Source organism: Sapajus apella, unplaced genomic scaffold (assembly GCF_009761245.1).
Source record: "Sapajus apella isolate SASKATOON/1434 unplaced genomic scaffold, GSC_monkey_1.0 scaffold89, whole genome shotgun sequence".
NCBI classification, from domain to species: domain Eukaryota; kingdom Metazoa; phylum Chordata; class Mammalia; order Primates; family Cebidae; genus Sapajus; species Sapajus apella.
The window spans coordinates 48,914-63,868 of record NW_022437029.1 but is presented as its reverse complement, the minus strand read 5'-3'; the positions used below and the strand labels follow the sequence as shown (position 1 = coordinate 63,868).

The 14,955-nt window shown below is 50.9% G+C and overlaps 1 protein-coding gene across 1 annotated transcript; it reads left to right on the top strand.

The window, feature by feature from the left end:
- ASTL (astacin like metalloendopeptidase) lies at positions 1-14,853 on the top strand. Its single transcript, XM_032255278.1, has 9 exons — positions 1-55; positions 727-852; positions 3,018-3,079; positions 4,336-4,429; positions 5,136-5,253; positions 5,877-6,058; positions 8,452-8,533; positions 8,616-8,770; positions 14,432-14,853. The coding sequence occupies exons 1-9, from the start codon at positions 1-3 to the stop codon at positions 14,851-14,853; spliced, it is 1,296 nt and encodes a 431-aa protein (XP_032111169.1).
- The last annotated feature ends 102 nt before the right edge of the window (positions 14,854-14,955 follow it).

The window sequence follows — 14,955 nt, the reverse complement described above, 5'->3', positions numbered from 1 at the left end:
ATGGAGGGTGTAGGGGGTCTCTGGCCTTGGGTGTTGGGTCTGCTCTCCTTGGCAGGTAAGCTGGCTGCCTGGCCCTCCTGCTGCTGGCTCCAGCCTGGAGAAAGCTGGGGAGAGGCCAGAAGGTTGTGGCTGGAGCCTGCAGGGATTATAGCTGAGCTCAGTGGCTCAGAGCATGGAGCTCTTCAGGATTGTTCTAGAAGTCAGCTTCTGGAAGCCAAAGGGAGGCCTCCTGAAGGTCTTGGAAGTAGAGGGCCTGCCTGGCAGAAGATAGCAGGTGTTGTGCCCCAGACCTACTTGTCTTGTGGTGGGGGTAGACTGAAAGTCCCCGCTCCAGCCTGGTTAGGCCAGGAGTCATCCAGGCTGAGCCCACTGTCCAAGAGTCTGGGCTGAGAGTCAGAGAGTGGGGTCTGAGGCTGGTCCTGCCTCTGCCATGGGTGTCAGAACCTGAGGTCTGTCCTGCCTCTTTCCTTTCTGTCCCTCCTTTACCTCATAGATGGGACATGTGCCCTTTTGGTCCCACTAAGGGAGGAGCTCCTTCCCTGAGGTCATCTAGACTTTGGCACCAGTTGGGGTTGAGCAAGGAGGCCAGGAAGGCTCCTCAGCTCTGTGCTGGAGCCTACTAGGGGCTGAGTCTTGTAGTCTGATCCCCTACAACCACCCCATATCCTGCTGTCTGGTCTCACCGGTGGGTGCTCCAGGATGTATGTCCCTGTCTGTCTGGACCAGGTATGATCCTAGGAGTGCCTCTGGCCTCCAGCTGCCCGGGAGCCTGTGGTACCAGCTTCCAAGATGGCCTCACCCCTGAGGGAACTCAGGCATCCTGGGATAAGGACATTCCTTCCATTAACCAAGGTGAGGCCATTGCATCTTCTCAGTGCCTGGAGAGGCGTGGCATTGTCTATGTAGTATGAAAACCACACTGAACACTCAGAAATGGAGAACCTGGGAGGAAATGGACCGGCTTACTTTGGGCTCTAAGTGGTTTTTAAGACATCGGGTAGTTTTGCTATGTTGCCCAGGCTGATCTTGAACTCCTGGGTTTAAGTGATTCTCCTGCCTCGGCCTCCCAAGCAGCTGGGACTACAGGTGTGAGTAGGTGGAAATTCTGTGGGCAATAGCTGAAGTCTACTTTTTCTTTTTGTATCTTTCCTAGTGGATTGTTACTTTTATAAGAAAAACTAAGTTCTTAAATGGCCTGATAAAAGTAGAGGTCGTTGGCCCTCTGAGCCTGGGTGTGGAGCTAAGTGATTAGTTGATGTTTGAGAACATCAGCCACCCTGTGCAGGACTGTTTGCAGGTGTGGTTAAGAAGTCTGAAGCAGTCAGGCGCAGTGGCTCACACCTGTAATCCCAGCATTTTGGGAGCCCATCTTGGGTGGATCAAGAGGTCAGGATCCGCTGGTCAATATGGTGAAACCTTGTCTCTGCTAAAAATATAAAAATTAACCGGGCGCAGTGGTGCATGTCTGTAGTCCCAGTTACTTGGGAGGCTGAGGTAGGAGAATCACTTGAACCCTGGGGGCGGAGTTTGCAGTAAGCTGAGATTGTGCCACTGTATTCCAGCCTGGGTGACACAGTGAGACTTCATCTTAATCAAAAAATTTGGGGTCTTGCTGTCTGGGAATGTGGGGATGTCAGCTGAGGTATGAGGGTGTATAAATAGCCTGAACAAAGCCAGTTGAAATGGAGTCTGGAGTTCAGATGTTAGAACCATGAGGGCTGAAGCACTGGGGAAAGAGGGGCAACCCTGCCCTAAGGGTGGGTGAGATCCTGCCAGATGTAGCCACTGTAAGATCTGCCTCCCTCTTCCTCCATGAGCTGACACGGCTCCACACTAGCTAAGCCTTGAGCCCCAGACACTGCCCCACCCTTAGGTCACCATGAGTGGTCTGGAGGTAACCAGAACCAATGACTCTTCCCTGGCATTGACTGTCAGATGCCATGGAGAAAATTCCCAAATGCTAGTGACTCCAACACCTATCCTATCACCTATGGCGAGGCTGTCTCATAACAGCTGTCAGTGCCTTGCCCAATGCTCTTCCCTGGGAAGCAGCTACCCATCTGTAGCCGCTGTGAATATGGCTAATGCCACACAGCTGTATCTACCCACCCAAGACTGGCCCTAAGCCAAAGGGAGCTGCCTCAGCCAGAAATGCCTAGGGGCTACTCCTTCACTTGCCCAGGATGGCCCACTGTGACTCCTCAGGGACTGGAGTCTGGCCCTGCCTCAAGGTGGTACAAGTCAGAGGTGCCATTTGTGGTCCAGAGCACCCATGGGATCTGGCTGAGGCTGCACCTGGATTCTTCCCTGTCTTCTCTTCTCTCCTGCTTCCCTCACTCCCTCTGAGTCACTTGTGGGAGACCCAGCTCAGAGAGAGAATGAGAAGCAGATGCAGGCTAAGAGTGGAGAGGAGCTTGCGAGAGTCAGTACTTGCCTGCCTCGGATGGTGCAACAAATTTGAATTTGCCACCTCAAGGGGCCTGAATATAACAGGTGGGTGGGGAATAGATGGGGGATGAGGTGAATGGAGAGCCCAGCGCCTGTTCTGAGGAACGTGGCTCAGGCTGGAAGAGGCTGCTGCTTCCTGACAGCAGGGACTGGATTGCGTAGGTCGTAGGAGCCATGGGCTGTGTTTGAGCAGGGGAAGGATGCAGCCTGGCTGAGAAGCCTTGCACACTCTGGCTGTGCCACTTCCCCGAGGCCACACAGGTTCAGTGCTCAGGGAACCTCTAGCTCCACAGTCAGGGGAAGGACAGACTCCAGCCTCAGATGCCTTTGTCTTTGTCTCCCGGCCCCCTCACACCTGCAGACAACCCCGCACAGGCTGACATTCTCAAACATCCAGGCTCGGAGAGCCAATGACCTATAATTTCATCAGGCCATTTAAGAATTTACAAAAGTAACAATCCACCAGGAAAGACACAAGAATAGACTTAAGTAGGGATTTGCTTGGCCTGTCCCTTGAGTCAGTGTTCTGGGAGACATGGGCCAACAAATGTCCTTCCTTCCCTTCCCAGGGCTCATCCCGGAAGAAACCCCAGAGAGCAGCTTTCTCATCGAGGGGGACATTGTCCGGCCAGTGAGTGCACACATGGACGTGTGTGGGTGCGGATGAGCCCACGGCTGGCAACAGAGGCCCTCTGTGCCCACCTCGGGTGTCATGGGGCCTGATGTGTGAGGGGCATACATAGCTTGATGAAGGCCCCTTTTTGTCAAAGTCAGCGACTCTTCTGTTAGGAATAAGCCAGCCTGAATGCTAAGGGAGACTGGTATCTAAAGTGCTAGCACAGTTGGCCTGAGAGGGCTTCCTGAAGGAGGAGGTTTGAACACTTGACCCAGCTTGGTACCCTGCCTGGGGGAGGTGCTCGGACCAAGGAGGAGATGAGCAAGGGCTGGCAGAGTGGCTGGTGGGGGATGAAGGGCCTGGTGGCAGTTGCGACCTGGGGATGGTGGAACAAGGAGTGTTGTGGAGTCTGACCATCTTGGCTGGGGTCGAGGGCCCATGTCTGAAGCGAGAAGGCTGCTGGGGATTGGGGTGCCTTGCTGGTGGAAAAGGGAACACTGTGCCCAGGGCAGCAGCGCTGTATTTTAGGTGACTGGGAATGGTAGAAGGCTCCTGAGTAGGACAGTGACCCAGGGGAAGGCAAGACTGTCCTGTTGGAAGATGCCACTGATGGCACAGCCTCCAGGAGAACCAGAAACTGGCCCAAGCCTGCCCGGGAACTCTGGAGACAGGGCAGGCCCCTCTGGGTTATCCAGCGAGTACATGGGGAGGTGGTGTGGGACCACCTGGAGCAGAATCAAAAAACGCCTCCAGCTGATGGCGCAGGCACACCGGGGTGCTCTGGAGCCTGGGCTCTGAAGGGCTCTGGTTGCTGGAGAGTAGAGAAGAGCGGGCCAGGGTGCTGCCTTGCCTTCACTCCAAATAGGATCTGTCCCTATCATCATCCCACATTCAGGGAAGCTTGGTGGCTGTTCCCCTCTGGAAGGGGCACTGCTCACATGCTGGGGTGGGGCTGCCAGCCTAAGCCCTTCTGATCCAGGCTACCCTGGGCTGCTGGGCCTCCTAGCCATCACGCTCAGGGACTAATCTCTTTGCTTGAGATTGAAATTCTTCCGTCATAGGCCAAGGGACTGTCTTGTGCATCAAGGTTCACATAGCTGGCCCCCTTGCCTTTCACACCTCTGTCCCATCTCTAATGGTCCCCCATCCCCATGAACACAGGTCCTGACTCCCAGATCTTTGGGTTCTGGTGCCCTGGGGTGTGGTACCCTTGGAGCACAAAGCTTGTGTGGCCTCTGTTCCCAGAGGTTGAGCTGCTGCTCTCTCCTCAGAGTCCCTTCCGACTGCTGTCAGCAACCAGCAGCAAGTGGCCCAAGGGTGGTGGCGGTGTCGTGGAGGTCCCTTTCCTGCTCTCCAGCAAATACAGTGAGTGAGCGTGGCGGGCTCCCTCCTTGCTGCAGCTCCTTCTTCCTAATGCAGCTGGCTCTTTTCTTCCCTTTTCTGCTTATACCTCCATATTCCCTCCACAGAAGCCCTTTTATTCCTGAAGGTCTCCTGAGTCGGGAGGGTTAAAATCCTGGAAGAGCTGATGGGACAGTATATATAGGGGGATCTGGTTCCCCTTCAGACCAGGCTGTGGAGAGGACAGTGACCCACCCAAGGCCACACAGCCAGGGTCTGTCTGGGGCCCAGCTTATTCCCGGCAATACAAAGCTGCCTTTTATTTTTATTTTTTTTGAGTCGGAGTCTCGCCCTGTTGCCCAGGCTGGAGTGCAAATGTGTGATCTAGGCTGACTACAGCCTCTGCCTCCCAGGTTCAAGTGATTCTCCTCCCTCAGCCTCCCAAGTAGCTGGGATTACAGGCTCATGCCACCATGCCTGGTTAATTTTTTGTATCTTTAGTAGAGATGGAGTTTTACCATGTAGGCCAGGCTGGTCTCGAACTCCTGACCTTGTGATCTGCCCACCTCACCTTCTAAAGTGCTGGGATTACAGACATGAGCCACTGTGCTGTGCCAGCTGCTCTTTCTTGATGCTATTTTGGGAGAATTCTGAGCTCTGCTTCCAGACCCCCATGTAGAGCTCAAAGAACACCAGGGCTCTGGGGGTTCAGCCAGGCAGTGTCTTTCAGGTGAGCCCAGCCGCCAGGTCATCCTGGAGGCGCTTGCAGAGTTTGAACGTTCCACGTGCATCAGGTTTGTTACCTACCAGGGCCAGAGAGACTTCGTTTCCATCATCCCCATGTATGGGTAAGTGCTGGGGCCAGGACATGTATCTCAGCTTGCTTCTGCGTTACAGCCTGGAATTAACTTGTCCATTGTCTAAAATCTACTTCTGGGCCATCCTCCAGGGCTCACAGTCCCCCTGCCCACCCTGAGGGGTCTCCCCAATGCAAGCTGGACCTCTAGGGCGGAAAGTGGGAAAGGGATGGGAATGGTGCCAGACCCTCATTTACAAAGTCATTGAGTCCTGGCAAGTCCCCTAACTTCTGAGCCTCTTCTGCCCTCTCTGGGAATGGGAGTGGTATCAATATCTGCTTCCTAGCTTGTCAGGGGCCTGAGGCAATGTGTGTGAAAGCCTTGGCTCAGGGCTGACCAGGAGGGTGTGCTCACATAGTGAGCTGTTCCGAGTTTATATCAGTTCCTGCTGCCTCCCTGCAGCCAGGCTGGTGAATGGGGTCCAGTATGCCCATTTCACAGAAGTCCAGGCAGTAAAGGGGCTTGGAGAATGGTGGACCTGAGACTAGAGCACAGAGTGGGGCCTGCCTGTTGGGTGTTTGTCTACCTTGTGGTGTTGGGGGATGGAGAGCCCAGGTCTGTGTGTCTGGGGGGATCTGGGCTGGCACTCATCCCCTGCTCTCATTGCCCTGCAGGTGCTTCTCAAGTGTGGGGCGCAGTGGAGGGATGCAGGTGGTCTCCCTGGCACCTGCCTGTCTCCAGAAGGGCCGGGGCATTGTCCTTCATGAGCTCATGCACGTGCTGGGCTTCTGGCATGAGCACGCGAGGGCTGACCGGGACCGCTATATCCATGTCAACTGGAATGAGATCCTCCCAGGTAAGCCAGGCCATGTGCAGGACAGGCTGGTGCTGGGGAGGGGACAGCTCCCGTGGATGAGACCATCTATCCTCCCTACCACCTGCCTGCTTCCTGTGGGGAAGGTGGAGGTCCCACTTCTGTCTGGGATCTGCAGGTGGTCCAGTTGCTGCTCTGGGCCCCAGGCCTTCCTCCACCCACCTGTAGTTATGCCTGAGCTGGGGCATCACCATCTGCTTTGTCTTGATTTTCATCCCTGAACCTGTCCTCTCCCTGGGTATAGGGCAGGCCTGTGGATACCTGCTTATTGAGTACTCTAGCAGTGGTCTCATGTGCCAGATGCCACCATCATGGGCCAGGGCTGTGTGCCAGCTGAGGGAAGCTGAGCCAAGGCTTCAGCCCCAAGGTAGCAGGCTACACAGGCCAGGTGCTGGGCCACGGGCTGAGGGCAGCACTGTGGGGCTGGGACATTAGCCAGTGGTGCCAGTGTGCAGGAAGAGGAAACACAGACTGTGGCCACGGGACAGTGGAGGCTGGAGGGGAGGCAAGTGGGCTGTGGTCTGTGCTGGGAGCAGCTGTGTGGCACTGGGGATCAGATCCTGGTGATGGTGGGGTCCCTCCCCGTGGGCTAGGTGGCTGGTTCAGAAGACAGGAAGAACCCCATGAGGGAGGGGCAGAGGAGGTATGGGCGGGAGTCTGGCTTGGGGGTTAGAGCTGGAAGCCCTTCTGCAGGTGGAGGGCTTCCAGCAAGAGACTTTTCACTGTTGTTAGCCAGGTGAGGCAGCCAGGGAAGCTGCCTGGGCCCAGGGACCTTCCTGGCCCCAAACACTGCTTTCTCAGTGGCTCCCAGCACACACAGAGCCACAGAGAAAGGGGTGTCTGGGGCACATGGGTAGCACCTCACCAAGGGAAGGGGATGGATATTGAATCATACCAGACTGGGGAGGAGTAGCAGGGGTGGTGACAAGTGACTCTGCACCCAAGACTGTGATCTTTCTCAATGTTCGTGGAACAGTTGTGAAAGTTTACCCTGATAATTTCATGATATATCATGAAATACCATGAAAAACTCCAACTCTGAAAGTAGACTAACATAAACACTCTGATCATGATGTAAAATAGAAATTAGTACATCAAAATCAAAAGCTGCTCCTACTTAGAAATTAAAAACAAAAAACAAACCTTTCTTTCAGCTCTGGAGTTAAAGGAATTACAGCAATTCTAAAACAAAAATCATGAAAGACCCTCCAAAAACCAATGATTCGCAGCTAAAGCAATGCTCAGGGAAAATGTGGAGACTTATGTATCAGTAAAAAGAACAAATTAAGCATTAAGTCAACCCAAGTTCAATGAAAGCAGGAGGGAATTAAAGGTAAAAGCAGAACCTGAGTTGGAAAACAGCACTAATAATTATTCCCAATGATAAAACAGGCTAAAACACCCAGTTTCCCTCATGGGAAAAATAACATATATGTGTATATTAGGTTAATATGTACAGAAACTCTGCTAGGGCAGACACATTAATAACAGTAATTAACTGTTGTGGGGTAGGGAGGTGGGAACTGGGGGGGATGGAGTAGGAAACTTCTATTACATCTCAATGTTTGACTTTTGAACCAAATGAATATATTATTTAAAATTATTTTTAATGAGTTTTTAAAAGGAAGAAATAAGAGCTCAAGAGGCAGCTATGCCAGGCAGGTGGCGGGGTATGAAGGTGCTGGAGCGCTGATCTGCTCCGTGGAGAGAGAGAGCTGCTGTGACCAAGGTGGGGTGTATGGGTGGCTGGCTGGGTTTGGGGGAATTGGGGGAGCAAAGATGGAGGGTAAAGCTTCTTTCAGGGTCTCCCTCTGAAGGCAGGAGAGAACCTTGCCCTTCCCAGGCCTGGGGGACCGGAGCAAGGGGGGATGGGCTCCAAATCTGGGGAAGTGTTGTGGCCTGAGGCAGGAAGAACAGCAGGCCTGTGGCTGCGGACTAGGGTGTCACCACTGCAGTTGACAGTGTGGCAGATTTTTAAAGCTGGGTCAAGGAACAGACACTTCATCTGGGGTGGGAGGGGCATCTGAGACTCTGAGCAGTGTGTGACCCGTGGTAGCTGTGCGTTATGCAGAGACCAGCCCCGTACAGGGTGAATATGCAAGGAGGAAGGATGGGGGAGAGAACTGCTAGGAGGTCATGGTTGGCCAGCCATGGGGTTTCTGTGCCTCTACCTCACCACTGCTACAAGTTGGGGCTCCTCCCAGGGCTGGGGAGAGCCAGGCCAAGCCGGGCCAGTACCAGAAGCAGCATGGTAGCTGAGGGTTCACACCCTTAGCTTGGGTGAGTTATGAACCCCCAGAAGACACTCTCAGCCCTTGCCTGCCCCTTCTTGCTCATCATCTTTGTATGCCACTAAATCATTTTTGTGTTTTGAGGCTTTGAAATCAACTTCATCAAGTCTCGGAGCAGCAACATGCTGACGCCTTATGACTACTCCTCTGTGATGCACTACGGGAGGTGAGGACCCTGCCCTCTTCTCCCTCTGCTTCCCCCAGCCTCTGTCGTGGTCTGGACTCAGGGATCTCCTGCTGGGTTCCAGGCTTGCCTTCAGCCGGCGTGGGCTGCCCACCATCACACCGCTTTGGGCCCCCAGTGTCCACATCGGCCAGCGATGGAACCTGAGTGCCTCGGACATCACGCGGGTCCTCAAGCTCTATGGCTGCAGCCCGAGTGGCCCTGGCCCCCATGGGAGAGGTGAGTGGGGTGGCAGGAGGGTGACTTAAACCTGGAGAAGGCCTCTATGCTCTAAGGGTGTCAGAGAGGGTGACATGGAGGGAGATGAGGTTGCAGGGGGAGCAGGGTGAGATGATGGGGCTTGCCATGATGATGCAGAACAAGCACTTGAGGAAAGTTAACACTCATGACTCAACTCTAACCAAAGAGGAATAGGGCTCACTTGCTTAACCCAGATAATAAACATCTACCAAAAACATACAGCAAAAGCGAAGGGTAAAACATTACAGCTGAAAGACAAGTTTTCCCACTGTTGTCCCATCTACTCCACATTGTATGGCAGTGGAGGTCCTGGCCGTTGAGGTGTTGCAAAAAACTAAAGGTCCAAGGATTGGAAAGGAAGCAAAAAAATCACTAATAGATGATTACTGTATTGAATGCAACAATCTATAAACAAATTATTAAAACTAATAAGAATTAGAAAAGTTAGATACAATTAATTAAAAGTTAGATACAATTAAAAAATCTGTACACCCAGTTAGAAAACACAATTGTTAATAAGCATACCATTATAATAGCAATTATAAAGGTCCCAAGGAATAAATCTGATAGCTGTATCAAACATCTTTGAGGAAAAATAAACCTTTATTAAAATCATCAAAGAATACTTAAATACAGAGAAATATATCAGTTATTGAAAGGAGGGCAATGTTATAAAAATTCAGTCTTCCTAAAAAACCTATAAATTCTGACTCAAAATATCAATTTTGATCTTGACAGTGATTTTTTTTTTCTTTTTTTTGAGACAGAGTCTCACTCTGTCACCCAGGTTGGAGTGCAGTGGCATGATCTTGGCTCACTGCAATCTCCGCCTCCCGGTTCAAGCAATTCTCCTCCCTCAGCCTCCCGAGTAGTTGGGACTACAGGTGCCCACCACCATGCCCAGCTAATTTTTTGTATTTTTAGTAGAGATGGGGTTTCACCGTATTGGTCAGGCTGGTCTCGAACTCCTGGCCTTGTGATCCACCCACCTGGGCCTCCCAATTGACAGGATGATTCTAAAGTTTTTATATGAAAACACGAAAGGTCAATAATAGCTAAGACATCCCTGAAGAAAAAACAAGGACTTGGCCTAGCAGATATTAGTTGTATGGTTCACTAACTGCCTTTACATAAATCTATAGCACTGGAGCAAGGCTAGACAGTTGCCCCTTAGAACAGAATCAGATTCAGAAACAGATCCCATTCAGAAGCAGAGTCCTGATAAAGGGCCGTTGATGATCACTAGGGAAGGACAGTTAAGTTACTTAGTTGTTTGTCTCACAGGCATTTAGCATCTATATAAAACTTTCTAACTTATGTCATGCGCAAATAACTCTGGATGCAAAAAAGACACCCATGTAAGTGGAAAAACTTTAACACTTTTAGGGAAAAAAAACAGTGAGATATCTTCATGACCTTGGGATAGGGAAGGATCCCTTAAATGAGATACAACACTAGTTGTAAAACTAGAAGATTCATAAATTAAACTATATTAACTATAACTTTGTCCAAAGGCACCAAAAAGAAAGTGAATGTACAGGTTACAAATGCAGATTTATTTTATTTTATTTTTGAGACAGTTTCACTTTTTCCTCAGGCTGGAGTGCAACGGTGTGATCTTGGCTCACTGCAACCTCTGCCTCCTGGGTTCAAATGATTCTCCTGTCTCAGCCTCACATGTAGCTGGGATTACAGGTGTGTGACACCATGCCCAGCTAATTTTGTATTTTTAGTAGAGATGGGGTTTCACCATGTTGGCCAGGAGGGTCTTGAACTCATAACCTCAGATGATCCACCCGCCTCAGCCTCCCAAAGTGCTGGGATTACAGGTGTGAGCCACTGCACCTGGCCCCGAATATTTTTTTTTTCGCAACACATAATTTGTATACAAAATACATAGAGCTACACATTAATAAAAGAACAAATCAGCTGAGTGATGGCTCATGCCTGTAATTCCAACACTTTGGGAGGCTGAGGTGTGTGGATTGCTTGAGCTTGGGAGTTCAAGACCAGCCTGGGCAACATAGTGAGATACCCCATCTCTACAAAAAAATACAAAAATTAGTGGGGTATAGCATAAGCACAGGTATAATGCACCTGTGGTCCCACCTACTCAGGAGGCAGGCTGAGGCATAAGAATCACTTGAACCTGGGAGGTAGAGATTGCAGTGAGCCAAGATTACGCCACTGCACACCAGTCGGGTGACAGAGCCAGACCCTATCTCAAAAAAAAAAAAAAAAAGACAAACCACCAAATAGAAAAATGGCAAGAGACTTCACAGACATCTCAGAGACCAAATGGGAAATACAATAACAATGCTCAACCCCAGTAACTGAGGAAATGCAAATGAAGACTACAGTACCATTCTATAGCCAGTAAATTGGACATTTAAAAGTCCAATAATACCAAATACTGGTAAGGATGTGGAGTGATGAATGGAAATGCTAGACCCTATTGACAGGAATATAAATGGCTGCAACCACTTTGGAAAACAATTTGACATCCTAGAAGGCTGAAGTATATATAACTCTCACCCAGCTTCTACTCCTAGGTCATCTTGTGTGCGAGTACCTCCCGCTCCCCTCACTACCTGCTTTTGCCCCCAGCCCCAGGTAATCACTAACCTACTTTGCCTCTCTGGATTTGTCTATCTAGACATTTCCCATAAGTGGAATCATAACACAGCCTCTTGTGTCTGGCTTAATGTTTTCAAGGTTCATCCATGTTGTAGCAGGTATCAACAACATTGCTGAATATTCCATTGGATGGATATGCCATATTCACCAATTGAGGGACACTTGGGTTTTTACTTTGCAGCTATTATGAATAGAGTTACTATGAACATTTGTATACAAGATTTTGTGTCAACATGTCATTTCTTTTGAGTATACAGCTAGGAATGGAATTGCTAGGTCCTACAATAACTCCATGTTTAAATGCTAAAATATTTTCCAAAGCAGATGCACCATTTTTATTCCCACCAGCAGTATTTGAGGGTTCCCGAGGGTTCCGACTTCTATCCTTGCTGATACTTGTTATCTATCATTTTGATGAGAACCATCCTAGTGAGTGTGAAGTGGTATCTCATTGTAGTTCTGAGTTGCATTTCCCTAATGACTAGCGATGTTAAACATCTTTTAATGTGCATGTTGGTCTTCTGTGTATCTTCTTTGGAGAATGTTCATATCCTCCACCTGTCTTTTTCCAATTGGGTTGTCTCTTCTGAGTTATAAAAGTTCTTTATCTCACGCCTGTAATCCCAGCACTTTGGGAGGCTGAGGTGGGCAGATCACAAGGTCAGGAGATTGAGACCATTCTGGCCAATATGGTGAAACCCCCTTTCTACTAAAAAATACAAAAATTAGCTGGGCGTGGTGGCACATGCCTGTAGTCTCAACTACTTGGGAGGCTGAGGCAGGATAATTGCTTGAACCCAGGAGGTGGAGGTTGCAGTGAGCCGAGATCACGCCATTGCACTCCAGCCTGGCGCCTGGCAACAGAGAGAGACTCTGTCTCAAAAAAAAAAAAAAAAAAAAAAAAAGAAAAAAAAGCTCTTTATGTATTCTAGACACATGTCCCTCATCAGATGTAGCCCTTAAATGTTTCTCATATCCTGTGTTTTCTTCCCCCACTTTTAAATGATGTCCTTTGAACATCAACATCTTAAATTTGGAAGTCCAACTGACCTATTTTGTCACTCTTTTTTGGTATCTACGACACCTTTGCCTAACCCAAGGTCATGGAGATTTGCTTCTGTTTTCATCTAAGTCTTAGTTTCAGGTTTTACATTTAGGCGTATGACCCATCTGGAGTCAACCCTTGAACATGGTGTAAGGAAGGGGTCCAATTTCATTCTTCATATAACTAGCCAGTTGTTCCAGCACCATGAGACCATTTTTTCCCCTACATTTTTTACTGTACTATTTACAGCTTCTAAAAAAAACCCTAAAGAGCAGATATAGTGAGAAATTTGTGTGTAATTTCTTTTTTTGAGATGGAGTCTTGTGTGCCTCAGCCTCCCAAGTAGCTAGGATTATAGGCAAGTGCCACCATGCCAGCTACATTTTGTAATTTTAGTAGAGACAGAGTTTTACCATGTTGGCCAGGCTGGTCTCGAACTCCGTCTCTAGTGATATATCTGCCTCAGCCTCCTGAAGTGCTGGGATTACAGATGTGAGCCACCATGCCTGGCCTTGTGTGTAATTTTTCTAGATGTTTGACTACCATGACCAGGGAATTGGGAGATGGTGGAAAGGCCTGTGGTCAAAGAATGGCTTTATCAAGATGGTGAGCATGGGAGTGCGTTCAGATGCTGGAACCATGACCCGCTGGAGGAGAGGGATAGATACAGCGGGGAGAAAGGACACCCAGAATGTTTGGAAAAAGGCTGCTCGTGGTGGGGGCTGAGGTACTTTCTTGGATCTAGTGGGATGGAAGAAGACAGTAGACCCAAGTCTGCAGGAGGATCTTGATGTACAATGATGATGATGTACAGAGATGGGGGCCTCTGTTAACACAGAATGAGGTGAGGCTACCAGAGGTAGGGAGAAAAGGGATGGAAAGAAAGGAAAAGATATGCATCCGCTGACTGGAAAGTGGAAGACAACCTGGTAGAGACGGGCAGGCCTGCAGGAGGGGATGCCAGCGTTCCAGGGCAGGGAAAGGCGGCTGGGGCTGCCTCCGAGGGCTTGACTGCAGTGGGGGCCATGAAGCCTGTGTAAATGGGAGTGGTCTGAAGTGGGGAGGGGTTAGTGTAGGAAGATGTTGGGGCCTGTTCCTGGGCTGGGGAGTGCCTGCAGAGCTGCTACCTCAGTGTGCGCAGTTGGAGGGGGTGCTGCGGAATGGTGACCCCCTGGGAATGGGCAGCAGTGGTGGTAGCTCCTGGTGAGGGCCAGGTCCGGAGGGAGGTGCGGGCTGTGAGGCTAACAGGACCTGGTCGGCGAGTCACCGGTTGAAGTGTGTCGGGGAGGATTTTGTCAGGGTGGGCTGAGGGAAGAGGCTCCTGCAGAAGCCCTCGCTGCATGAGCAGGAGGATCTGGGATGGGAGGCAGTGCTGGGAGGCTGGGGCCAGCTAGGGAATGTGGGCCTGAATGAGGACGAGTGTCTGAAAAGAGATAGGGGGCAGTCATGATCTGGCATGACAGCAAAGCACAAGGAGGCCCCAACCTACCTCCAGGCGCGGAGGTAGGATGTTTGGATGTGGCCATAAGTGCAGGAACATTCTGGGGGAGGTCTTGGGTCTGGGGCAAGCAGTTGGGGGTATGGCTACAGGCACAGTGCCCTGGATAAGGGGTCTGGAGGCAGGGCTTTGATGCTGGGTCAGGCGATTTAACTGCCATAGCAGTCTCAAGTGTGAATGAGGCAGTGGTGGAGCCTAAGTGGCCTGACATTCTGATGGTGATGTCAGGGGCCAGGTAGGGAGGAGATGGGATGGCTTCATTGTCCTGGTCTCTGGTAGTGTGGAAATCTAGGTCTTGGTGGCATTAGGCAGTGGCTTAGCAGTGGTGTGGGTGGCACCACTCCCATGAGCTGGGTTCTTTGTCCCCGTGACTAACACTAAAGCCAGCTCTGACTCTGCACAGCTGAGTCATGTGTCATCCTATGGTTGTGGACTTGACCTCCTGGCTTTCCTGTTTCAGGGTCCCATGCCCATAGCACTGGTAGAAGCCCCGCTCCAGCCTCCCTACCCCTGCAGCGGCTTTTGGAGGCACTGTCAGCGGAACCCAGGAGACCTGACCGCAGTGGTTCCAGCGCGGGAGACCAGCCCGTTCCTGCAGGGCCTGGGGACAACCCACATGGGTGGGAGTCCCCTGTCCTGAAGAAGCTCAGTGGAGAGGCCTCAGCAAGACAGCCTCAGACCCTGGCTTCTTCCCTAAGGTCGAGGCCTGGAGCAGGAGCCCCCGGTATTGCTCAGGAGCAGTCTTGGCTGGCTGGAGTGTCCACCGAGCCCACAGCCCAATCTTCAGAAGCAGGAGGCCAGCCAGACCCCATCCAGGGAAGCCCAGCTCTGCCAGGAGGCTGTGTACCTAGAAATCATTTCAGGGGGAGGCCCGGATATTAAACCTGTGGCTTCTGTCCCCAGGTGGGGAGGGCATCCCCTGCCTGGAAGAGCTGGGTTGTCTAACCCTTGCTCCTCTAGGCCACACCCCTGTTTTCCAACCCC